Source organism: Babylonia areolata, chromosome 3, assembly GCF_041734735.1.
Source record: "Babylonia areolata isolate BAREFJ2019XMU chromosome 3, ASM4173473v1, whole genome shotgun sequence".
NCBI classification, from domain to species: domain Eukaryota; kingdom Metazoa; phylum Mollusca; class Gastropoda; order Neogastropoda; family Buccinidae; genus Babylonia; species Babylonia areolata.
Window position 1 is genome coordinate 40703458 of NC_134878.1, and position 26338 is coordinate 40729795.

Consider the following 26338-nt stretch of genomic DNA (forward strand, 5'->3'; position numbering starts at 1 on the left):
CTTTTCTAAACATGCCCACTTTACTAAAATCACAAACCAAATAGCTGCAGGCATTTTTCAGAGCTCATAGAAGGACTCAGAACATATATTAATTTGTTGAACACATAAGTTGAAAATGGGACATAGACAAATTGAAATAAAAAAACCTTGAACAAGACAGGATCAAGACTAAAACTGACAGATAAAACATGTGAATGATATGCATAATTTTTGAAAGTTGATGCATATTGAATTGATAACAAGGAAGATATAGTGGGTGTTGACACAATACTTAGTTGTCATGATAATTATCTGTTGATTGTTATGAACTGAACCAATGTCACTTTCATGTCTGATTTTTTATTTTTCTGTATATATATATATATATATATATATATATATTTTTTTTTTTTTTTTTTTTTACAGATTGAAAAACTGGTGGATAGGGAGTTGTATATGCGGTACCAGAGGTTGAAGTTCTTACGAGGTCAGTCTGTGCTTGATTTGTTGGTTTTGCTTTGTTTGCCACATTGGTTCTCTGGGTTTTTTGCTGCCAGTTCATGAACTGCCATGCCAACCATCCCTGACAAATGAGAGTCAGACAGCAAAGTGATCCATTAGAATTCAATACATGCACACCCTTTTACACACATACATACATGCATTCAAATACACAAATGCACTCATGTATAGAGACAGAAAATGCAAACACTCATATACACACACAAAATGTGTGCATAACACACTTATGCATATGCAGACAGATACAAATGAGTGCTTATAGTAATAGAATTGACATTATGATATTCCATGAAAAAAAGTGAGCCATTAACTTCAGCTTTTCTTACACCTAAGAGCATCCTCCTTAAGAGGAGAAAGAGCTTTGATGGTCTTCTCTTTGTCCTGATTATAACTGAGCCGATAATGTGTCAGCTGTACATCCTGTTTGCCTCCTCTGCAAAGAAGTCGGTCAACTGATCAGTGTCAAAAGCATGAAAAAAAACAACACATGATTCACGTCTATTGTCAACTCAGAGTTTCATGAAAATCATGGATCATTGGTTGTCATCATATCCTGACACATACAAACAGCTTTTTTACCTGTTGAACACTGAAAAGACAGTTCACTGATGTTCATTGCTACGCCCACTTCATGCCCTCTGGCCTTCATCCTATCATTTTACATCTGTCCTTTCTCTCTCTCCTCCTGCTCTTCTCAAATTATGTGAAAGTACTGTGCGTCCACTGTCAGTCATGGTCACATGCTCAAAAATGATGTCTGACTGGATAGATGGACTGAAGAAAGTGTTGAATGTTGCTGTCAGTTTCATCACTGTCATTATCATCACCTTTGAGATTAAAAGAATCATCAGGTAAGATTATCCAGTTCTCATCATTATACTCATACATAATCATCTGGACAGCTTGCAAAATTGTGTAAATCTGCTGACTGGGACCACTGTCTTATCTTGACAAAGTGTCAGACGTCTTTTTTTGCTTGTGAGGTAAACCCTCTTTTCATGTGCACTTCAAGTGGTCCAGTTAGCAAATCATTATCGAGAAAAAAGGGTCTTCCACCTGATGTTTGCTCATTTTCATTGTAGTTGATAATCCAGAAACATTAAACTCACCATTCAGAGTCTGTTTATGTTTTTTGTACCAAACTGATGTCAGCAAAATTGAGATAAATGCAGGACATCAGTGGAAGTTTTATAGACACAATGGCAACTCTGAGCAGGATGTAAGCTGACGTCTTATAGGCATTGAACATGTTATTTTTGAAGTTTGTAGTTATGTAAGGAATGGATGATAAAACCATGCATCATTGTCAGTGCTTGACTTTTTGCACCGTGGATTATTGGGTTTGTTTTGTTTTTTGTTGGGTTTTTTTAATGCATTTTTTAAAGGTACCATTAAAAAAGATTTTCATTCATATTAAAAACTCTGTGTGTGTGTGAATAGAGGTGGACATGGATCCCAACCGCACATTCTGCCCAGAGGCTGGATGTGAGACAGTATGTCACGTTTGTTCTGCACCCAACCCTTCAGCGCAGCCCACACCTGTACAGTGCCCCACAGTGCGTCATTCTCTTTGTTGTCCTCTTTCTTTACTATGAGCACCATAGTCACAGCAGTATCAGCTGTCATTTACTGTACAGTATAACCAAAGACCCAGGTAGAAAAATCACAGTTGAGGATTCTGGTTAACAGATGTTCACATCACATTGCCAAAATGACAGTAGTGTGCTGGATGACAGAATTTTAAATACTAAAGGCATTGTCCAGTTGTGAATACAGTGATATATGTCATTTTTAGTTGTGATGACATGTCACATAAAAAGTGTGAGCAGACCAGGCCTTCCCATTTTTTGAAGTGCCCATTTTTGTTTTCCAGTTCCTTTTATTCAAATCTCTATGTAAGTTGGTAGATAGCACTGATCATGACTGATTATAAGAATGAAAGATGCTGTATTCTCCTCCCGAAACCTGGAGGGGGTCAGGCTGGTGTTCTCCTGACCCACTCCCGGGAGGGTCACTACCTTGTCGTGGTCGGGAGGCTTAGTGGCCAGTGATCAAGCGAGCTATGTCGGCGGGGGCATCAGTGCTTCTTGGGGTTTGGTGCTCTGGTCCCAGGTCTTAATTGACAGCCTACATAGCCATTGTAGCTGTTAGGGCTGAATAAGTGGTGGTTTTGTACTGATGCCCCTGATAGGGCTTCCCATGCCGAACAGGTCGTGAGTGAGGCCCAAACTAAACGTGACCCACTGTCCCTTTCGCTATTCTTTGTTCTTCTCTTTACCGCCTCTTTTCTGTCCTCAGCTCCCCATCAAGCCTTCTTTTCCACATTCTTTTTTCTCTGCGGCCTTCTTTAGGCCCGCCGTGTTTGCCGTGCGGCGCGACCTGTGATGGAGGGGAATGAGATCCTGGGGATTGAGAGAGCACGCTGCTCTCAACACATCCCTTTGGCTCGGACCTCTCCTAAGACAGGCGGCACACATTGGCCCGTGTGTGTCAATCGGCTACCCCTTCGTGGGGCTGGGTCAAGACTGGCAGTTTAGTGGCTGACGAAGGTAACCCCCGTAGTGCTCGGCTCTCTGTCCCCGGGAGCTGGGCATGATCTGGGGGGAGCACGTTGGAGCTGGGCTGCTGGTTGTATATCCCTCCCGAAACCTGGAAGGGGTCAAGCTGGTGTTCCCTTGACCCTGGCCCCTAAGTTGGACCCCATGGTGGGTGGGTAAGGGAGGGATGAATTCACATTTTTCTTTCAACATGAATCCTAAACAAACACACCCCCCCAAACTCGGAAAAAGACGACGACAGGGAACGGACGACTCAGACTCTGAGTCGGAGGTCGTTGAGACCTCTGGTTTTTGGCCATCGTGGCTAGTGATGGAGGGCGCTGATGACGACAAGCCCTTGTCGGCTCTCAGCCCCTTCGCTGTCCAGAAGGGCTTTCAGTGTCTGGCAGGATCGCTCAGATCCATCAAGAGGCTGAGGAGCGGAGCGTTTTTAGTACAGACAGAATCCAAAAGACAGACACAGCTCCTTCTCAAGGCGACCACTTTCGTGGATAGGGCAGTGAAGATTTCCCCTCACAAAGGTCTCAACTGCTCAAAGGGAGTCATCAGATGCCCGGAGTTGAAAGGTGTGTCTGAGGCCGAGATCAAGAGCGAGCTGTCCTCTCAGGGAGTGACCGATGTGTACAGGGTGACGGTGAGGAAGGGGTCGGACAGAGTCCCGACCAACACTTTCTTCCTCACCTTCTGCTGCCCGGATGTCCCCAAGGACATTCGGGTCGGATACCTGCTAGTTAATGTCAGCCTGTACGTACCGTCCCCTCTGAGATGCTTTAAGTGTCAGAAATTCGGACACGTGAGAGACAGATGTAAGGAGGAAGAGGCGTGTGGCACCTGTTCGAAGGCGGCGCACCAGGGCGATTGCGTCAGTGCAGCCCTGTGTGCGAACTGCGGAGGTGGCCACCCGTCCTCATCGAAGGACTGCCCCGCCTGGAAGAAAGAAAAACAAATCCAGAAAGTCAAGACAGAACAGAAAATTTCCTTCTTTGAGGCAAGGAAACAGGTGGAGGCCGCGTCGCCTAAGGCGTCGTATGCCTCTGTCGTCAGATCCAGGACGGTGGACGTCGCGGTCCAGACGACGTCCACAGGAACGCAGACGGACGACTTAACCGCCTCGTCGGAACCGTTGGCCTTGGGTGGAGCGCTGTGTCCACCCCTTCCCATCCTGCGCGGCAGTCCTCAGGGGCTGCTGGGCGGGAGAGAAAAGCCTCGGGCGGAGGCACGTTGTCCGCCTCCCGCCCCACCCCACCCCCCGGCCCCCCTCGCCCCGCCTCTCGTCTGCCTGGCCCTCGGGCTGGCGGAAGTGGCCGGAAGCCCCCCTTACCTCCAAAACTCAAGGAGGGGAGGGTTGCGGCCACGGCGGGATCGGGAGGGGCCGAGGTGGTGGATATTCCGACCCGGTCGGAATCCGAAAAATTTATGTCAAAAAACAAATACTCCATCCTGGCGGACCTTGAGCCACCGCAAGTGGAGGAGCAGGGGGTAGCGATGGAATAGGCTGCTGCTTTATTTTTTAAAAAAAAACCTTTTTAATGGCAGTGATCCACTGGAATATCCGGGGATTCTATGCCAACTTCCAGGAACTCCAGCTGCTTTGTCGTGCTTTGAAACCTTCAGTGCTGGCACTGCAGGAGACTCTGCAAAGAGATGGCAAGGTTTTATCTCTCTCTGGTTTTAACTCCGTTTTTAAACCCGCTCAACCGAAGCAAGAGGGGTTGACGGGAGGTGTCGCTCTTTTTATTCGAAAGTCCCTTTTATACAGTACAGTTCTTTTAAGCACCCCTTTACAGGCGGTGGCAGTGAGAGTCACGCTCGAGAAAACCATCACTGTCTGCTCTCTCTACCTTCCCCCTTCCATCCGTGTTCTGAGGCAGGACCTCATGAACCTGGTCGACCAGCTCCCACGTCCGTTTTTACTGTTGGGCGACTTCAACGGACACTCCCCGCTCTGGGGAAGTGAGATGACATCAGCCCGAGGTCTTCTCTTAGAAAACCTTCTCTCTGACATGGACTTGTGCTGTCTTAACGACAAGTCTCCCACTTACCTGCATCTGTCCTCTGGAAAGCTCTCGTGTTTAGATCTGTCGGTCTGCGATCCATCGTTGGTCCTGGACTACGAGTGGAAAGTGCACGACGATCTGCACGGGAGTGACCACTTTCCTGTCATCCTCCGCCCCACAGATGGAGAAGGTGACTCTCTGCCTGACCGCCTGTACTACGACAAAGCAGACTGGAGTTTTTTTACCACCAAGATAAGAGCGGAGCTGCAGGAAGAAACAGTATTGAAAAGCAAGGACCCTGCTGACGCTCTGACTCGGATCGTTTTAGATTGCGCCAAAGCAGCGGTCCCATCGTCTGCCTCCAAGCCTCAGGTCCCTAGAACGCCCTGGTTCAACGCGGAATGTCGGGAGGCCCGCAAGTCTCGGAAGAGAGCGCAGCGACGCGTCTTTCGGAGACCGGAGTCCGATAGCGTTCGAACCCATCAACAGCTGAGGGCGAAAGCCAGGTATGTTTTTAAAAAGAGCCAGAGGAAGTCATGGAGAGATTTCTGCTCTTCCTTAACCTCCAACACACCCAAGAAGAAAGTGTGGAGGGTTTTGAAAAGAATTAAGGGCAGAACGCATGCCCGACCTTCCACCATCTTAAACTTTCAGACGCTCTGGTCACAGAGAAGAAAGCAGTTGCCAATTTGCTTGCCTCCACAATAGAACAGAACTCGAGATCTGCTAACAAATCTGCTCGCTTTCTTAAAACCAAAAACCTGTCAGAAAAAACACCATGTAACTTCTTTTCCGACAACACAGAGAATTACAACCTTCCTTTCACAATGAACGAACTTAAATCTGCCCTTCAGACCTGTACGGATTCCTGTCCAGGAATGGACGAGGTCCATTATAAACTCCTAAAGCACCTTCCCCAAACCTGTCTGGACACCCTGCTTAAAGTTTATAACCACATCTGGGTCACAGGCTTCTTTCCACCCTCCTGGCGGAAAGCCCTCATAATCCCGCTGCCGAAACCGGGAAAAGACCCCTCGAACCCCTCCAACTACCGCCCAATTGCACTGACCAGCTGCGTCTGCAAACTGATGGAGAAGATGGTCAACGGTAGACTGATGTGGAAACTAGAGACCGACGGCCTTCTGGCGAAAGAACAGTGCGGTTTCCGCAAGCATCGCTCTACCGTTGACCATCTGGTTCGTCTGGAAACCACGATAAGGAATGCTTTCGTCAACAAACAACATGTGGTGGCCATATTTTTTGACCTGGAGAAAGCTTACAATACCACGTGGAAATTTGGTATTCTTTCCGACTTGCACAAGCTCGGCTTCCGAGGACACCTGCCTCAGTTTATCCACAATTTTTTACAAGACAGACAATTCCAGGTGAGAGTCGGCACCACCCTGTCCGACATTCACGAGCAGGAGCTGGGTGTCCCGCAGGGGAGCATCCTGTCGCCGGCTCTGTTCAGCATCAAAATTAATGACATCGTTCAATCCGTTCAGAAAGGATCGGACAGCTCACTGTTCGTGGATGATTTTGCCTTATATGCAACCGGCAGCACGTACGCCAGCATCCAGCGACGGCTTCAGCTTTGCGTCAACAAAATCCAGTGTTGGGCAGAGGAGAATGGCTTCACATTTTCGTCCTCCAAAACTGAATGCATCCATTTTCATAATTTTCGCCAATTCTATCAGGACCCTGAAATCCGTCTGGGAACATCCACCATCCCGGCGGTCAAGGAAGCCAGATTTCTAGGGGTCGTCTTCGATCAGAAGCTGAATTTTCTCAGCCACATTAAACAGCTGAAAATATCTTGCCTAAAAGCCCTGAACATCATCCGAGTTGTGGCACACACGAACTGGGGTGCTGATAAGAGGACTCTCTTGCACCTCTACAGAGCCCTGGTCCGGTCCAAACTGGATTATGGAAGTGTTGTATACGGCTCGGCCAGACCGTCCTACCTGAAACTGTTGGACCCTGTACACCACCAAGGGCTCCGTCTCAGCTTAGGTGCTTTCCGCACCACCCCTGTGCACAGCCTGTACGCAGAGGCGGGGGAACCGCCTCTTTCCAACCGCAGACTGAAGCTGACCCTGAACTATTATTTGAAATTGTTTTCGGAACCTACAAACCCTGCTTACGACGCTGTATTCAACAACCCTTTCGATAAGAAATTTACAGACAACCCAAACTGCATACCTCCTCTCGGACTCCGCATTCAGCCGCACTTGGAAAATGCCGATCTGGATGTCGGTGGCATCTCAGATTTCTCTAAGTTCCCTGACAGCCCCCCGTGGACCTTTACAACACCTGAGGTCCGATTCGATCTGGCCTCGTACCGTAAGGACACCACCAGTTCTCTGGCCTACAGAACCTACTTTTCGGAACTGTGCCACAAATTCCCCACTTTTCAAGGCATCTTCACTGACGGTTCCAAGTCAGAGGACGGAGTCGCCGCATCTGCGTTCTGTCCCGCCTTTCCTGACCGGCCCTCAACGGAACACATCCTGTCTGACAGCTCGGTATACACCGCGGAACTGACCGCACTGGTCCTGGGGTTAAAAATGGTTCTCTCTTCCAAACAGAAGAGATTCATGATCTTTTCCGACTCCTTATCAGCCCTGGAGGCGATCGCCGGCAGGAATATCACTCATCCCAAACTGCTGGAATTTTATGAAACTTTTACTCTCGCAACGAAGAAAGGATACGAGGTTGTGTTGGCCTGGGTTCCCGGACATGTTGGCATTCGTGGTAACGAAAGGGCGGACCTGCTGGCCAGGAACGCTGTAAAGAAAGAATTGTCCAGATCCTTGGTACCCTATACAGACATGAAGCGGAAGGTCAATACTTACGTTAAGGATCTTTGGCAAGAGAAGTGGAACACCCAGACGGACAACAAGCTCTTCCAGATCCGTCCGGACCTAAAAGAGACCCTCCCTTCGGGGGTGAAGAACAGAAAGGAGGAATCTGTGCTGTGCAGACTGCGTACGGGGCACACTTTTTTTACTCATTCTTACTTGTTGAAGGGGGAGGAGGCCCCTCGATGCGTTCCCTGTGACGAGCCTCTCACCGTGAAACACGTGCTCCTTGACTGTTGGGATCAGCATGACGTTAGACGCAGACATTACACGGCGGTTTCTTTGAAGACTTTGTTTCGTGATGTCCCTCCGTGGGCGCTGATGGACTTCTTAAAAGAAGTGAACCTTTTTAACCAGATTTGAAGGTTTTAAACTATGGAAGTTTTTTTTAACTTTGGAGTGGAAAGTTTGAAGTGGTGACTCGTTTTAATTGGTTGTTTTTTTTAGACTTGTAGTAGTAATTGACGCGGCGATAGCCTTGAGATGGCCTTAGTGGTCGGCGAGGCTCTAAGCACCATAATTTAATTTAATTTAATGCTGTATTCTATTGATTGTTTAAACAAACTAAACTTTCAGCAGATTTGATGCAAAAGCACAGAGCACAGATCCTAACCAGCCTATCCCAAAGGCATAAACTTGGATGAGAAAACAAAGGTTCAGTTGTTAGCCATTGCCAAGTGACAAGTGTGAGAATGCCAACACTGATCAGTATTAGATTGAAGTAACTTAAACACTTAATGTTCCTATATAAGTCCTGTATCACAGCAATGAGGAGAGTATTGTAAAGACAGAAAATGTTACCGCTTTCCAAATGAAGAACTGTTTATGCGTCCACCTTTCTATGTGAGTAAGTACCTGAATGTAGCCATGTGGGCATTTTCACTCTTTAATTGATTTTCCCCGCATTGATGTATCCTTCCTCAGTTTTCTTGTATTTTTCCCTTTTTTTCCAAACCATGTGTCCATGACACCCAACTGTGTTGAATAGTTTTACAAGGGTTCTGGTTTTCTGTTGTGTTGTGGGGTTTGTTTGGGTAGTCAGTGCCTAACTAAGGGGACTGGACAAAGGGGCCTCTAGACGTGTTGGTAGGCCGTACTTTGTTGTGGGTGGGAAGGAAGTTGGGAGTTAGGGAGGGGTGTGGGGTGGGGGGAGGGGTGTGGGGGTCAGAAGTAGGATTGGAAGCTCTCCACTGAGGCTTATATTGCCTCAGGCGGGAGCTGCTTGTACTCCCTTGTAGTGCAGGGAAAGAAGGAAAATTTCCTGTAGTCCCTGTACCAGGTTTCCATGGTGTACTTTTGATCTCGGGAATGCCTGATGGCATTGTCTTTCTGTCCTGAAGTGGTATGGTGACTATTTGGTTGGGTTTTGAAAAGAATACACCACCATTTATTTGCCTGTAGTTCTCGACCTTTTAAAATCGATGGAATGATATTTGACATTGCAATTGAGATGTCATTGCTCTATTGTATGACATGAATTGTGATTCTGTTGTTTCAGTAGTTTTTCTCTGTTCAGGTACATAGTTAGCACCCCTTGCATTTGTATTGATCACCTGATAGTCATTCTTGTAACTAAAAAAGCCTTTTGTATCTTTCAGCTTTGAATTAATTAATCTTTTAAATCTTTACAATGTTAAAAGGAAGTTCTGGATTATTTATAAGTAGATTTGTGATTTTTTTCAGTGTGGCCTTCAGTTCTGTTCATTGTGTAAATCAAAGTGGCATGCGACATCATCTTGTGATGACACCTTCACACTGGGCTATGCTGAAGATGGAGGGTAGGTTGTCCTCAGTTGTTGCTGTAGATTATTTTGCTTTATTGTAGTTTATTCCACTTTTTATTTTACATATTATATTTCACCATTTGCTTTTTGAACAATTTCCATTTTAGATCCTAATTAAGGCTTTCTTTTATTGCTGTATAATTTGGAGATAACAGGCTTAGCAGTTGTATTTGGAGAAATGGGGAGAGAAGCTGGCCATAAGGGTTGAGGAAGTTGGGAATGGGTTTTATGTCTTGTTATTGAATGATATTGTCATCATTCAATTACATAACAGTACACACAGAACAGCTCATGTTTGTCTCCAGTGAATATTGTTTACTTTGGAGATAGTAAATCAGGTGGATGGAAGAAAGGATTATGGCATATACTGTTAATTACTAAAATAAGACTAATTAATATTAATGGACAAAGGATTACTTTTGTTCCAAAACACAAGAACTATTTAAAATTTGGTACCTTATACTGTTCAGACTGATGCAAACTAGGTCTATTGATTTGCTCTGGCCCAATATGCGGCTAACTCAGTGGCAAGACATCTCGCTATTAGCCTGCTATCTTCTAGCCAATCAAACGTCATTTCAGGCTGGAGCTAATTTCTCATTCAGAATGGCCATTATTTGCTGAGCTAAGTCCGTTACTTTGTTGCTCTGTCATTACCAACCTTTTCTGCATTTTAGATATTTCATTTGCATGCTTTTTGTTTGATGCATATTTCTGGTACATTTTTGTCTCAGAATAGATTTCATTTACATTATTTGTGCCAGTTCTTGACATTTAGTTTGATGTTATGTATCATTTCAAACTCGATCTGGCTGTCCTTTCTCTGCGAGGCTTGCAGTTCTTGGGAATGACTTGTCCTGATTGCTATGCCTCACATGCCACTCTGCGTTGGCTGGATCTGTGAGGCTTGGATAGTGCTCTTAGGAGACTATCTTAGGTCCTGGAGTCCACAGGTTCTTCAGTTTGCAATTGGGCCGATGTGTCTTTGCAGACGGAACTAGATGGGATATTTCGACCTAGCACAGTCTGGAAAGGGACTGGGGGGAAGTGTGGTCAGGCATGACCCCAAGTTTACCCAAAGGGAGGCTGATTTTCTCCACAGGGCCAATCTGTCGTGGGAAGAGCATCCAGTTCCCCAAGGTTTGGGGTTGCCTTCTCCCAAACCTCACAGACTCCAGCAATACAAGGCTGATTACGTTTGGCGACAGAGTGGCTGGGGGTCCGATAGCTGCTGGTGATGCAACTACCAGCCTACACTTAAACTCCATGCTTGCCAGAAGAGATGCTGTCCTCCCACCTCTCCAACATTCTGCAGGAGGGAAGGGCTGCCTTGCAGTCACTTCCCGCCCAGCAAACTCCCTCTCTGGTCCATATCAGCTGGAGGGAGACAAGGCAGAAAAACAACACCCCAAATGACTCGGCCCCAATTTAGCTCCTCCAGTTTTTCTGTCTGTGGAAGTAGGAAGTCTCCCCCGGCATGCCCGACAGTGGTGCTACATGGGACTCAATGACTGGATTGTGTCAGTACTAGAATTTGGGTACATGCTGCCTTTGGGGAGGACCACCCTCCTCTGATCCACACCTCCTCCTTTTGTAACCCTCTCAGAGGAGCAGGAGAGCATCATGGAAATGGGGATATCGTAACTGCTCCTCAAATGTGGATATCAGAACTCTTGGGGCCTAGGTCCAGGGTTTTATGTCAGCCTGTTTGTGATTCCAAAGGTTTCTTGAGGGTGGTGACCGATCCTGCATTCACCCCCCTCAACAGATCCTGCCCTATGGTCAAATTCAAGATGGATACACAGGCACACATTCAAGGGACTATTCAACAGGACGATTGGGCTACCTCTACCGACCCAAAGAGTGCATGTTTCCAGATCTTCATTCATCCGGCATCCTGCCGGTACCTGAGGTTCGTGAGGGTGTTACAGTTCTCTGCCCTCCCCCTTGGTATTCCCCTTGCCCCCTTCCTCTTCTCCAGAGTAGGGCAGGAATCAGTATCCATGGTCAGATTCCTCTCTGTGTATACAGGCACGATCGGCTAATCTTGGCCCAGTTGCAGGCTCTGTGTCAGAATCACATCCAGAATTCTGGATGTGTATACCCATCTTGAGTTTGTCACAAAAAGGAAAATGCAATCTCTCCCCAAGCCAGTCCTTAAACTTCTCAGGGATGAGATTTGACACGCATTTCTCGCTGACACAAGTTTGCTTGAACTGGTTGGCAGATCTTCTCCTGCACTTGTGCCGTTCCTCTTGGGCAACAGCACAGACTCTGTCTTCCTTCCTGGACATGCCATGATAGAATCACTGGTACCCATCATCCCCCTGGGGCAGGTTCTCAAGTGCTGTCTTAGAGGGCACTGAGGCTATGCTGGTCCCAGAGGACTCAGTCCTGGGACACGCACATCAGTCTGGGAGAGTGGTTCCTTGAGATGACATCAGAATGGCTCCTATCCCCTCTTCTGGCTCAGGTGGTGCCGATAACCCCCCCCCCCCCTCCTCCCCACACACTCTTCAAGTGTTATTCTTCACAGATGCATCTTCAGGGGGGTGGGAAGCTCACATGGGCTCACTCCATGCATTGGGAATTTGATCCTCAGAGGATCCCAAGTGGCACATCAATGTTTTGGAACTTGGCAGACACTCTCAGCAGGTCCAAGAGTGCCCTCCACACAGAGTGGATCCTAGGCATGTTCACCCTTCAGGGATTGTAGGATTTGTTGTTTCACCTGATCAGGGCGGATGGTTCCTGGGGGTTTCCTTTGTCACGGCTAACACAGCTGTTACCGTTACTTGTGCTCTCCATGCAAATCAATAGGCATTGCCCTCCTCATTTGGTTTGAATTCTGTTTCAGTTTGATATAGTGCAGAATGGACGCCAAAATGGTGAGTTTGTATTATACTCCCAGTTTGGTTAAATATACTATGTTAAATTGGATGCCCAACCATCCATCCCAGCAGTTCTTGCTGTGGTTCACATGGGGCATTTCTTTGCTGGTCATTGGAATGAGTAATTAGCTCTGGCCGGCAATAACATTTGATTGGCTAGCAGACAGCAGACGAATAGCAAGACATCTTATTCCTGAGTTAGCCATGAATTTTGGACAGAGTTAACCAAGAGGCCTAGTTTGCATCAGTTTGACATGGTGCATACTATATTTAACCAAACTGGGAGTGTAATACAAACTCCTCGTTTTTTATCAAACGAGCGTGCGGCTTTTATATCTCATTTAGTCATTTTACAGCTCAATCACTGTTGTCTTCATTCTCCCATGACTGCATTTCTGTGTTACATGATGTCACTTTTCAGGTTTTCCACCCTTTCTCTGTGTGTATGTGTGTGCGTGTACGCACGTTCCCTCATGGGGATGCCTGGGGTCTTTCAGTATAAATAGCATTCCTGCATTCTGGAAATTCTGTGCTAGAAATTTCCTCTTTTGTGTCACTCTCTTTGTTTCTACCTTTTTTCTTTCTTCACTGTTGTCTCCTTTTTCTGCCTTCCCAGTCCATTCCCCTTTCTTTTTTCAAGCAAGCCTTGACACTTTTTTCTCTTTTCCGCAGTCTATGATGTACTGTCTGTGCTGTTTTGCTCTGGTGATTAGGTAGTGAGATTGTAAACACTGGGATGGACACTAGCTGCCCATTCTGCAGTGTTATTTGCCTATAAAAAAAAAAAAAAAGTATATGGCTTTTTCATGTATTTTTTGTTTGGCTTTGAAGTATTGTTTTTTTCCTTTTTTTATGATTTTTTGTAATCTGGGGATGATGAATTAAGCAGAATGGCTGGTGTCCTCAGCATGGCCTAGTCTTACTTGCCCTAAGGAGCTAAATGGTTGGGATACTGTGACATGAACTGTGTTTTGGGGGTTTGTCTTAGTATAGTGTTTTTCTGTAGATGTGACAGTTTTGTATTGACATGGTTGAGCATTTGTATGGTTTGACAGTCCTGATAAGGCCCTGTGCAGTCGGCTGGATTATAAGCAACAAGAACATGAACATGTGTGCGCACTTGCATATGTGCATAGTCATGAGTTGAAGGAATGGAAGGCGGTTGGTGGTGCCAAAGTAGTTATGAAATTTGTTTAGTTTAGATCAGTGGTCCCTATTCCTCTCCATCTAGATGGCTGTCTCTCTTAGTCTCTCTCTCTCTCTCCCCTCTCATACTGTCAGCACACACACACACACACGCACACACACACACACACGCACACACACACACACATGCCCACACCCACCCACCCACCCACCTACACCGCTCTTACCATCTCACAAACATATTAAGTCCTACCATCTCTCTCTCTCTCTCACCCCTTCCCTACACCTCTCTCTAACTCTTTGCTTTGTCTTCTCAGTTAGAAGGTCCTGTATGTTAACTACTCAAGAAATTTGGCAGGCATTATCAGCAAAGTAACCAGATCCATTCTATACAACCATTTATGACTCAAATCACTACAAACAGGACTAGCACAGTGGTCTTCCCTTCTTTCATTGGCATCTCCTCAGCCCATCTAGATAGTGCTGTTCTTCTTATCTCCTTCCTCATTTCTTTTGTTACCATAGTCTGTACCATACTTTGCCCTTCTCACTCCTCCCCTCTTTATACATGGACAGAACAGAAATGGCATAAGGGATGGAGGTAGAGGTAATAGGGTGGGATGAGGTCAAAGTCCAGTTCTATTTCTGTTTATGGGTGGTCAGACACATATCAAAGGGCAGTATGGAAAGCCCTGTTTCCTTGCATCTACCATGTAGATGTAACAGCTTCCTTTTCTGGAATTATGTCATGACTTTGGTTTCTGTGTTCCTCATTGTCTTATTGTGCCTAAACGCGCGCACACACACACACACACACACATATACACACACACTGACATAGATATGTTGAGTCCTTTTCCTTTTTTTCCAGACTTGATCATCTGAAATTGCCATAAATATGCCCCCCAGGTTTACAGACAGAAAGCCATGATAACTCTCAGATTTTAGGCCTGAAGGAAACAATGTTCTTTCTTTTGTGTGTTTGAGTGCAAGTTTTTTAAAAAAAGGGGGTAACTGATCTTAGCAGAACAATGTTACTGCATAGTTCCTGGAGTTGTAAACAACATTATTTTGTCAGCTTCAGGGGGGGGCATCACCCCCCCATACCCCATAGTGGGGTGTAAACTTTGCATCACCCAGGGCTTTCACAGCCCACCACCCACCCTTTGCTGACGCCTGAGCTACAGCATGATTTTTTGATTCAGTCCCTCTCACATACCTGCATTTTGTACTTCTTCAGTTCTCCAGGAGAAATTGGCTTGGGTATGGGTACAGTGTCATCATGATAGCATGTCATGACATGATGTCACTTTTGTGAATAGCTGAAGGAGGGCAAAGCTTGGACAATTTCCATGATGATGTTCCTGTCTTTGGTTTTCATTCTATAGTCTGAGAAATAGGTGTGCATAAAGTACTTGTTTTTGCTTCACAAATTGGGTGAGGGGGTTGTTGAAGACTGATCTTTGCTGTTATGTTGCCAAAGGTCAGAAGATGCCAAGATCAAGAGGTGCCCAATGTGCCGAGTGCCCATTGAGAGAAATGATGGGTGTGCACAGATGATGTGCAAGCGCTGCAAACATGTCTTTTGTTGGTATTGCCTTCAGTCTTTAGACGTAAGTCAGTGTTTTTGGCCTGCTTAGAAAAATGAATAATGACAAGAGCCATGAATGTTGAACTGACATGGTTTTATTCACATCATCTTTTTGAATGTTACTATATGGTTTGGTGAATGGTGATTATAATAAAGGGTATTAAATCCTCATGATTTTATGAAATGAACCGGCTGAAGCACTGGTAAAATTTATTATGGTTTCCCTGTTGCTTAAATTGTATTTGTATTCTAGCATGTTTGTAGCTGATAGAAAAATACTGAATATTAAGGTGTACACACACACACACACACACACACACACACACACACACACACACACACACACACACACACACACACACACACACACACGCTTCCGAGGACACCTGCCTCAGTTCATCCACAATTTTTTACAAGACAGACAATTCCAGGTGAGACTCGGCACCACCCTGTCCGACATTCACGAGCAGGAGCTGGGTGTCCCGCAAGGGAGCATCCTGTCGCCGGCTCTTTTCAGCATCAAAATTAATGACATCGTTCAATCCGTTCAGAAGGGATCGGACAGCTCGCTGTTCGTGGACGATTTTGCCTTATATGCAACTGGCAGCACGTATGCCAGCATCCAGCGACGGCTTCAGCTCTGCGTCAACAAAATCCAGTGTTGGGCAGAGGAGAATGGCTTCACATTTTCGTCCTCCAAAACTGAATGCATCCATTTTCATAATTTTCGCCAGTTCTATCCGGACCCTGAAATCCGTCTGGGAACATCCACCATCCCGGCGGTCAAGGAAGCCAGATTTTTAGGGGTCGTCTTTGATCAGAAGCTGAACTTCCTCAGCCATATTAAACAGCTGAAAATATCTTGCCTAAAAGCCCTGAACATCATCCGAGTTGTGGCACACACGAACTGGGGTGCTGATAAGAGAACTCTCTTGCACCTCTACAGAGCCCTGGTCCGGTCCAAACTGTATTATGGAAATGTAGTATACGGCTCGGCCAGACCGTCCTACCTGAAACTGTTGGACCCTGTACACCACCAAGGGCTCCGACTCAGCTTAGGTGCTTTCCGCACCACCCCTGTGCACAGCCTGTACGCAGAGGCGGGGGAACCGCCTCTTTCCAACCGCAGACTGAAGCTGACCCTGAATTATTATTTGAAATTGTTCTCTGAACCTACAAACCCTGCTTACAACGCTGTATTCAACAACCCTTTCGATAAGAAATTTACAGACAACCCAAACTGCATACCTCCTCTCGGACTCCGCATTCAGCCGCACTTAGAAAATGCCGATCTGGATGTCGGTGGCATCTCGGATTTCTCTAAGTTCCCTGACAGCCCTCCGTGGACCTTTACAACACCTGAGGTCCGATTCGATCTGGCCTCGTACCGTAAGGACACCACCAGTTCTCTGGCCTACAGAACTTACTTTTCGGAACTGTGCCACAAATTCCCCACTTTTCAAAGCATCTTCACTGACAGTTCCAAGTCAGAGGACGGAGTCGCCGCATCTGCGTTCTGTCCCGCCTTTCCTGACCGGCCCTCAACGGAACACATCCTGTCTGACAGCTCGGTGTACACTGCGGAACTGACCGCACTGGTTCTGGCGGTAAAAATGGTTCTCTCTTCGAAACAAAAGAGATTCATGATCTTTTCCGACTCCTTGTCGGCCCTGGAGGCGATCGCCTGCAGGAATATCACTCATCCCAAACTGCTGGAATTTTATGAAACTTTTACTCTCGCAACGAAGAAAGGATACGAGGTTGTGTTGGCCTGGGTTCCTGGACATGTTGGCATTCGTGGTAACGAAAGGGCGGACCTGCTGGCCAGGAACGCTGTAAAGAAAGAATTGTCCAGATCCTTTGTGCCATATACAGACATGAAGCGGAAGGTGAACACCTACGTTAAGGATCTTTGGCAAGAGGAGTGGAACACCCAGACGGACAACAAGCTCTTCCAGATCCGTCCGGACCTAAAAGAGACCCTCCCTTCGGGGGTGAAGAACAGAAAGGAGGAGTCTGTGCTGTGCAGACTGCGTGCGGGGCACACTTTTTTTCCTCATTCTTACTTGTTGAAGGGGGAAGAGGCCCCTCGATGCATTCCCTGTGACGAGCCTCTCACCGTGAAACACGTGCTCCTTGATTGTTGGGATCTGCATGACGTTAGACGCAGACATTACACAGCGGTTTCTTTGAAGACTTTGTTTCGTGATGTCCCTCCGTGGGCGCTGATGGACTTCTTAAAAGAAGTGAACCTTTTTAACCAGATTTGAAGGTTTTAAACTATGGAAGTTTTTTTCAACTTTGGAGTGGAAAGTTTGAAGTGGTGACTTGTTTTAATTGTGTTTTTTTTTTTTTTATCCTTGTAGTAGTTATTGACGCGGCGATAGCCTTGAAATGGCCTTAGTGGTCGGCGAGGCTCTAAGCACCATAATTTCATTTCATTTACACACACACACACACACACACACACACACACACACAGAGTCACTCTCTCACTCTCATTTGCATGTATATGCATGTACATGTGAACTTTAAATAGTGTTTTGCCATCTGTCAGATGCAATATTGTTACAGATCAATCAGCTTTCCACAGTGTCTTTCTTTTTCACTGAATTTCAGCTGGCTGAGAAGACTGCAGTTTAGTAAATTTGGGACGACTTTCTAAAACAAGCTCTGAAGGAGTTTTTTAGAATTTTTTTTTAATGAAAAGTAACAAATACCTTTACGTTACATGTTCAAGAGTACAGACACACGGCTGTGTGCACAAAGCATATACTAAAGCTTGTACCCACATTTTAAGTACAAGCATTTACATATGCATGCTTGCCCACAACATGCGAAAAAGCTTACAAACGTGCAGACATACACACAGTCCTAAACATATACCAGTAACATACATTCGTCACATTGAAGAACACCAGATATTATGTGGTCTTGAAGTAAAAAATACTTTGTAGACGTATATATACATATATATATATATGAGATAAAAGAGGTACTGCTTTAATTGTCCATAAAACATGAATAAGTGTCTTCCAGTTAGACATAAAACATTTACACCAGGTATTAAGGTTAATCTCAGTATTAACATCTAAAAGATAGGCAAGATGTTAAAGTTAACCTCAGAATTATTAACTGAAAGATTGACCAGGTGCTAATGTTAACCTCAAAGTTATTGAATAGATAATAGACCAAGTGTATTAATGATGGACTTGAAATGTTAACCTCAAAATAAAGTGAATGTTGGACCAAGTAATGTTTACTTAGAAATTATTAAGTGAAGAAGGGACTAACAAACAGTGGACTACCATGTTAATCTCACGATTATGTTGCGAAAGAATGGACCACATAACTAACAGTGGCCTAGAATAAACATGAGTAACAACAGGTCTTCTTTTTTGTTTAATCTGCATTTGTATAGAAAGAACTCTTCGAGCAGAATAATTAAGTCCAAAACCTCATCTGTTTTGATATTTTTTGCTGAACCAAATAGAATCAACTCAATATCAAATGATAGTGTGTTAATGTTAATATGTATACATTTTGTCTTAATATTTGTTCTAGTTCTTCCCTAAAGGATTGAGAACAACTACAAAAGATAGTGTTCTATTGTGTCTTTCTCATCACAAAAACTGCACCTGCCGCTGTCTGTAATACCCATTTTCCTTGATATGATGTTAGTCACCAGAATTCTGTAGCAAATTCTTATTTGAAACCATTTTAACTTTATTTCCCAACACTGCAAGTATCTGTATCTCTCGGGCCTGGTTATCGCCGGGATATCATTATGACAGAAAGCATAGAGTACAGCCTTGTCACGCAGTCCCAAACCAAAATGGACCTCCATAGCAACATCGTCATTGTCATCCTCCTCATTCATCATCATCAATATAAACAAAACAGTCTCAAACTCTGTGGCCTTTCACGCCCTGCTCTCATGGTGACCTCAGTTTGGATACCCCTCCACTTCTGTGCTTGGGGTGAGTCCTGTCAATGTCTTCACTGTTGGCTGATTCATGGGGGTCTGTTGTTTGAGGGACATGGTGGCGGTCTCCACTCTGGGAGGGACGCTCACTCAGTCTGGCTCTGCGACTAAGCCATTATTGTTGTTAGTAGGGGACTTAGTAGGTGGTGTCCTAAGTACGTTAAATCAGAACAGGCACCACTGAAAACCACCGAAGTGACTCAGCAGCAGTGCAGGGTTTCCTCTGGTGTGTGGCCTCCTGGCAACCTAACATCAGTGGTTCCCTGTGGACTGCTGGCACTGGGGCTGCGACAGATGAACCTGGGCGTGGCTGTGTATGGGAGACTTGGAATGAGCAGAAATGATCCAAATGATGGGGCAGAAAAAAAATGAATCTCAAAAGATTGTGGGGTTCGATTGTCATTGAGCAAGTCTCTCTGAGTGACAATGATTATTGTGATTTTGTGTGGAAACTGTGTATATCTTCAAATGAAAATGGTTACTGTTCCCTGTGGACTGCCGACGCTGGAACTGTGACGGACGAACCCAGGTGTGGCCGTGTATGGGGGAATCTAAATGAGCGCCTTGGGAGTAATGCCATTGAAATGGTGCAGATCATGGGCCGGCAAAAAACAAAAAACAAAAACAAAAAACAACTTTATTTACTTTAATCTGTTTATTTTCTTTAGTACTATTTTCCAGTCAATCTGTATTTTTAATTTTTTTATCCCAGTTTATGAATGATTTTATTTCAGACATTTTTATATCATTGAATAAAACATTATGATATGTTCTAGATCCTTTTCATACGCTTAGTAACAAATGCACTGCTTTTGTAAATGAGTCACTGTTGTAATTGGATATTGTTATGTAATTTTGTCTTTTGTACTGTTTAATTAGCTGAAGACAGCTTGTATATTATAAAAAAAATGTGCTTTTTTCCTTTGTTTGATAATTGTGTGTAAGTTGAGAATTCCCTGTTACTATTCACTAAATATTTCACTGAAACAATTTTGTTTTGTGTACCCATGTCTTTTGACTGAAAAAATTCTGATAAGTTTGAAATTTTTCAAAATGAAATATTGGTCCTGCTAGTAATTCTTGACCATTTTCTAAATCAACTGTTTCTACAAAAATTTTGTATATGCTGAAAAAAAACACCTTTCCAAAATGCCTTAAATCAACTCTTTTCTAATAACAGGACCAAATTTGTGAATGTCATTCATCTCTGGATTTAGAGATCCTGTGATCTCTGTCACTTTGAGGTTCCAGTTATTGTCTTTCTAATCCACGCTAATTTGAATGCATTGATACACACACACACACGCACACACACACACACACACACACATCAATATTTTGAATACCTGCCCCCCTTTTCTCAGTGTCTTGTACAGAATATTTTCTTTAAATTTTGTCGCTTTTCTTGTCCGATACAGTTTCATAACACATTCTTTGTTATTATCAAATTTAAGTATCTGGAAGGTTTGGAAGAAGAATCCAGAGGTATCTATTAATTTTGATAGAATTAGTGATTGAGTACAGCAACTCTCCTGAGAGGGGTGATGGTTCTTTTTAACCATATTTTGAATAGGTTTTTAATTTCAAGGACTTATCATCTGAATCTATTTCTATAACATGTTAAAAATTGTTTGTAAACCAGAGTCCAAGTATTCTGAATTTTGAAGGGTTCCATTCCATGTTTCTGTGAACTGAAAATTTGACTATGGAATTCTTTTTGCTAACTAAACACACATTTAAGGTATTTTCGTAGTTTTATTTCAGTTCTAAGATATCTTAAAATTAGGCACTGGAAGAGATTTGCTTACTTTTATTTATTTTGTGTTATTAGGATGATTTCTTACTTCGTCACTATGACAAAGGACCCTGCAAGAACAAACTTGGACATTCCAGAGCCTCTGTCATCTGGCATCGTACTCAGGTGAGAGAACTGTTACAGTGTTTGGACCTTTTGCATTTGGATGGTACTCAGCAGTGAATGGCATACAGAAGTTGTCATATCACATAGTAGGTTGTTCATATCTGTGCTCTCTCTCATTCTCTCTCTTTATCTCTCTGTCTCTCTCGTGTTTAAACTATAATATCATATATTGAACTTAATTTCCCACAGTCTCTGTGAAAGCAGTGAGGGGAGTGAGGCCCAGAATGTGTCCAGTTTGTGACAGTGAGGATGTTGACTGACATGATATGAACTTGACAAAAGCAGGTATCAAGAGATGATGACACTTATTTGTGTGCTGTTCACCAGGTGGTGGGTATCTTTGCTGGGTTTGGTGTTCTTCTCCTGGTGGCCTCCCCCTTCCTCCTGTTGGCAGCACCCTGCATACTGTGCTGCAAGTGCAAGATCTGCAAGTGCTGCGATGATGATGACAATGATGCCATCTCCACCTGACCCAGGGCAGACATGTGGGTCAGATGGGCATAGAGCAGGGTGTGGAGCTGTGATGTCATCCCAGGGGAAATGGAAGATTTGTGGAGGCTGTCAGCCCCATTGTGCAATACACATGTGGACTTTGATATGACAGGACGATGTTTTGTTGCTTATGTTTACCTTGCGTCTTGTCTGCAGGCTTTTTGGGTAAAGGGGGTGGACAGTTTTATCTCAACCTTTTTTTCTGTATCTTTTTTTTTCACTCCCCATTCTTTCTTCATTTTCAGTCATTATTCTAAGAGCAGTTGGAGAATGAAATGAAAATGGATGAAGATTTGAATTTTGATGAGATAAAAAGTACACAAGATTTTGATAACAAACATACAGCTGATACACTCCATGACTTGCCGACAGATCAACATAAATTTGGATTTCTACAGTCTGAAAGGAGTGATGTTTTAACTGTTAGGTGCCTGCAGCCGCTTTTTTGGAGTCACTTACCACTCTGCAAATAGCATTTATCTGCCCTTTGCCCTTAATTCCTGAGCTTTGACAGTAAAGATAATTGTGAAAGGGGTACCTGTGCTATCTTGTCTCTGTGCTGTATCACAGAACAATAGACAAGATGTGTAACATACCTCTGTGTACAACATTGATGACACTATTTGAATAACTTGTGTGAAAGAACTTGTATGTGTGTGGTGAAAATTTTCTTTAATTTACATTACCATGACCCACTGGTGCAGAATCGCATGACAAGGCAGAGGGTTCACATTCTCTATTTTTAGGAAGCAGTAATGGCTTGCCAGAAGATTACTGCTTGGACAGCGGCCCTTGGGCCAGCATCCCACAGGCTTGAGATGTCTCTCAGGTTTTCGTACTTGAATGAGGCCTCAACCGTGATTTTTTTGAGTGTTCTTGAGTGTGATCAGGTGAAGAAGAAGGACCATGGTCTCATGCTATGAGCCCTGAGCAATCCATTGTAAGTGTATGAGACTTTAATCAAATACATTGCCCTTGAAACAGATCAGTGCTGTGCGTCACATGCATACTAGGGCTGCATTGGAAAAATGTGTATTGTCTGGGTGATAGGAAAATGCAGTCTGTTCAGGGGAAAATGTAGGGACCTGACGGGGCAGAGAGTCCTGTGTATGCTGCCTGTGATGAGGAAGGTAGAGATCGGCTGAATGAGGATTGAAGTGACTTTGGGGATTGTATTTAGGACGAAAAGTCTGGGTGAAAACATGGGGAAAGATTCACGTCCTGCTAGAAGGTATGTCCTGAGAGAGGGCATCAGCCTTATGTCCTGTACTGCTCACCAACCAGCTGCAAAGGAAATGACCAATAGAGTTTGATGGCAATAAGGCTAGACAATGGGTTTGGCCCGAGCTCATGGGACTGCTAGAATCCGACAAGTGTGATTCGCACTTAAGGGTCTGTGAACTGAGTGGGTGGACTGGCCACACTACTTATCAGGGGCAGTGGGACTGGGAGACAGTACTTTCACCTAAGGCTGTTGTTGTGGGCGAAGTTGTACAGAGGGGAAGTCTGTGGACCACAGCTGTGCTGATCGATGCAGAGTAACAAGAATCAGGTCAGTATGTTGTAATCTCACTTTATTAACTCACTCAGTACGGCCAGTCCTCTCTTCTCCTCTACACAGACCCCTCCTAGGATGTCCTATGGGGGTGTGTCCATCGAGATCGATGATGACCATCGTTGTCATCCAGCTGGGGGATGGGGGGAGGGTGGTGGTGAGGTGGGGGGGAGGATGCTCATGAATCTATCTGTGATAGATAGATAGATGTCCAGTGGGTGTCTGAATGACCCAACCTTTAGCTTCCATCGTCAGAATTGTGGTATTCTTTGTCAACATTCACGTATTCAGTATAAGAGCCTTCTGCTTGCAATATTTTGATGATGGTAATTGGGGTGAAACGCTGTTAACGTCGTCTCTTTCGCCCTTCGTATGGAAAGAGTTAAGAGCCTTTCCAGTGCACCAGTTGATCACGGTAAATATGTTAGATTAAACGTAACTTGAGGAAGAAAAATTCCTATGTTAAAATTATTGCTGGAAAACTGATGCCACAGTGTTCTCCTCTTTTGTGCACAGTAAAAGTGAGACAGAAAGTGGTGCCTACTTTACATGCAGGAAATGCTAACTTAGATGAAGAAAAAAATCTGATTACTTTTTCATAAGGTGAGCCAGCTGATGTCAGTTGATGGCTAGCAGCATTGATAATAAACACAGAGGGCATGTACTGTTCTTCCCACAAAGTGGTGGGCCAAGGAAAGGGGGGAGCTGGTTCCCCCCACAAAAGAGCGCGGCAGTAACCAGGGGCAGTAAACATTTAGAGATGATGTAATGAAAGAGCTAAAGGGCAGTCTGCTTTTGATGAGACAGTATGACACTGAAACACAGTAAAAGAATGCATAATTTTGATGTTGTTGTGGAATGCCATTGGAACTTATTAAAAAAAAAAATTCCAGTAAATGTTTGAATTTGAGTTAATTAGGTTTAGAGGAGGATGGTTGTTGACTGGCATCATGTGAACACGATGAAAGAACACATTGATTTTTCAACATTTTGATGTTATGGAATGCTGCTTCAGCTTGTCTCACATTTTCTGCAGTGTATCACTATCCATGGGTGAGTGTGTGTGTTTGTGTGTGTGTGTGTGTTTATGTGCATGTGTATATGAATTTTAGGTGGTTTTTGTAGTGAATGCTGATTTCACATTTACTTTTATCCATTTTGTGTGAACTTACATTGCTTGTCAGGGAACATTTTAAAGTCTTTGGCATATCAGTTTCCTCATGGTCTTGATTATCCTGGTTTGTAAAACCTGCTACAGATCAAGGGTGCACACAAAACTGTCTCTGACGTCACCTGAACATATGAAGTGTTGTGTCCCAGAATTTTATTCTTTTGTTTGATGGGTACCTACACATAACTGTGGTTAAAATGTGATTACATTTGAACAGTTACATGTTTACTCCATTTGGTCAGTGTTGGAATGTTTTCTGTGTATCAAGTGTGGACAATCTTGAAATAAATGACTTCAGGTCATATTTGATGTAATAATTAATTCTTACTTTTGTGCGGACTCTGTTTTTCATTTTCTGAAATAACCTAGTATTATTTGCAATACTTGCCACTTTGCCTTTGGTAAATAATATGAAAGCAGAGTTTGGTTTGGTTCAGAACACCATGAGTCATTTGACTGGATCACCATAAATCAATGGATCATTCTCAAAATAAATGGGTGAGGAAAAATAACCCCTTATTCCCACCCCTGGCACCCCCATCGGGCCACCCCACACACCCAAAATTTGTAATTTAATTTGAATTTGTACTATGTCCATCACACTCGTTGGAATATATAAATATGCTGTAATTAGATAGTCTAAAAAACCAGTTAAAGGTTGTCTCAAAGTTTCAACTTGATTGCTTTGATCACAGGGTGACATGTACAGAAATGCTGTCACTCACACCCTTTGCCCCCTCCTTCCTTATGCATATGAGTACAAAAATTACTCCCCCTCCCTGCCCCTCCCCCCCTATACACATGCATATATATATATATATATATATATATATATATATATATATATATATATATATATCAGTGTTTGTATGTGTGTGAGAGTATGTCAAGACTTTGGGCTAATGTTTGCTGTGTCATGATGAACACAGAAAATACAACATAGTCATTATTAAACTTTATTTTGCAATACTGAAATACTGATTTATGGTGACTGTTCTGGATAGCAAATGTTCCCATAATGTTATGTATAATAAAAAGGAAAGTAGAAACAAAAACAAAGGAGTACAGCTGAAAGGCATCAGATCTGCAGTATAAATGTTACTTGTGTTAGTCTAATACCATTGTTTTAGGAAAGTACTTTCCTCTGCTTTGTGGAAATCAAAGTCACTACAGTTATAAAATGTGTTTGAAATTTCCTAAGTACCATGCCAACATAGGTGCGGACCTGTTTTTTGACCTTTATTTGAACGTTTTGGTTGGGTTACTGTCCAAGTGTTTGCCTGGCTCCTCTCCTCGCTCGCTCAACAAAATGTCGGACTGACGCCGTGCTCAAGACATGCGATCGTAGCGAACTAAATCAACCAAGATTGCTTTCTTTTGCTGATGCTCAGAAAGAATTGAAGTGTAAACTCGAAGAAGACAGTGATGAACATTTATAGGATGATTTGATAGAAAATAAAGGGAGCAATCAAGAGAATGGCCAAGATACAACTATCAGTGAGTGATGCTGGCTGTGCAAACCTTAGCAGACGACAGAAAGTGACTGAATTATTAGCAGGACAGTGTGAGCAATTTTCTTGGCACTCAGCCAACGCGGTCTGATGAGAACTGGATAAAGTGACCATGTGAGAGGGGTGAAGAGGAGCAGGGTGGAGACTGAGGGGGCGTGGCCTCTCAGCCACATTATCACTTGGAGAAGTCACAATGCATTGTATATGTATCTCTTTTTAATTTTTTTTTTAATTGTGGTTGTTCTAGTATGATTTTGTGTATGCAGATATCCATTTGTCCAGAAAATATGATATTTTAGTGCAAATTACCTGACTGATGTTAGTAATGAACAAGTTGAAATGTGACAAAAAACAAAACACTGATTTCAAAACAA

The 26338-nt window shown here is 43.9% G+C and overlaps 1 protein-coding gene across 6 annotated transcripts in view; it reads left to right on the forward strand.

Moving 5' to 3' along the window:
- The window catches only part of LOC143279985 (E3 ubiquitin-protein ligase RNF144A-like), a 53712-nt gene extending 28469 nt beyond the window's left edge, over nucleotides 1-25243 (forward strand). For all 6 annotated transcript variants that reach the window (XM_076584384.1, XM_076584387.1, XM_076584386.1 and 3 more), the window contains 6 exons: nucleotides 406-466; nucleotides 1942-2057; nucleotides 9601-9695; nucleotides 15222-15351; nucleotides 21146-21235; nucleotides 21563-25243. In XM_076584384.1, coding sequence (XP_076440499.1) covers nucleotides 406-466; nucleotides 1942-2057; nucleotides 9601-9695; nucleotides 15222-15351; nucleotides 21146-21235; nucleotides 21563-21706 — 636 coding nt within the window. In that variant the 3' untranslated portion in view covers nucleotides 21707-25243. The remainder of the gene's footprint in view (nucleotides 1-405; nucleotides 467-1941; nucleotides 2058-9600; nucleotides 9696-15221; nucleotides 15352-21145; nucleotides 21236-21562) is intronic.
- Nucleotides 25244-26338: the final 1095 nt, after the last annotated feature.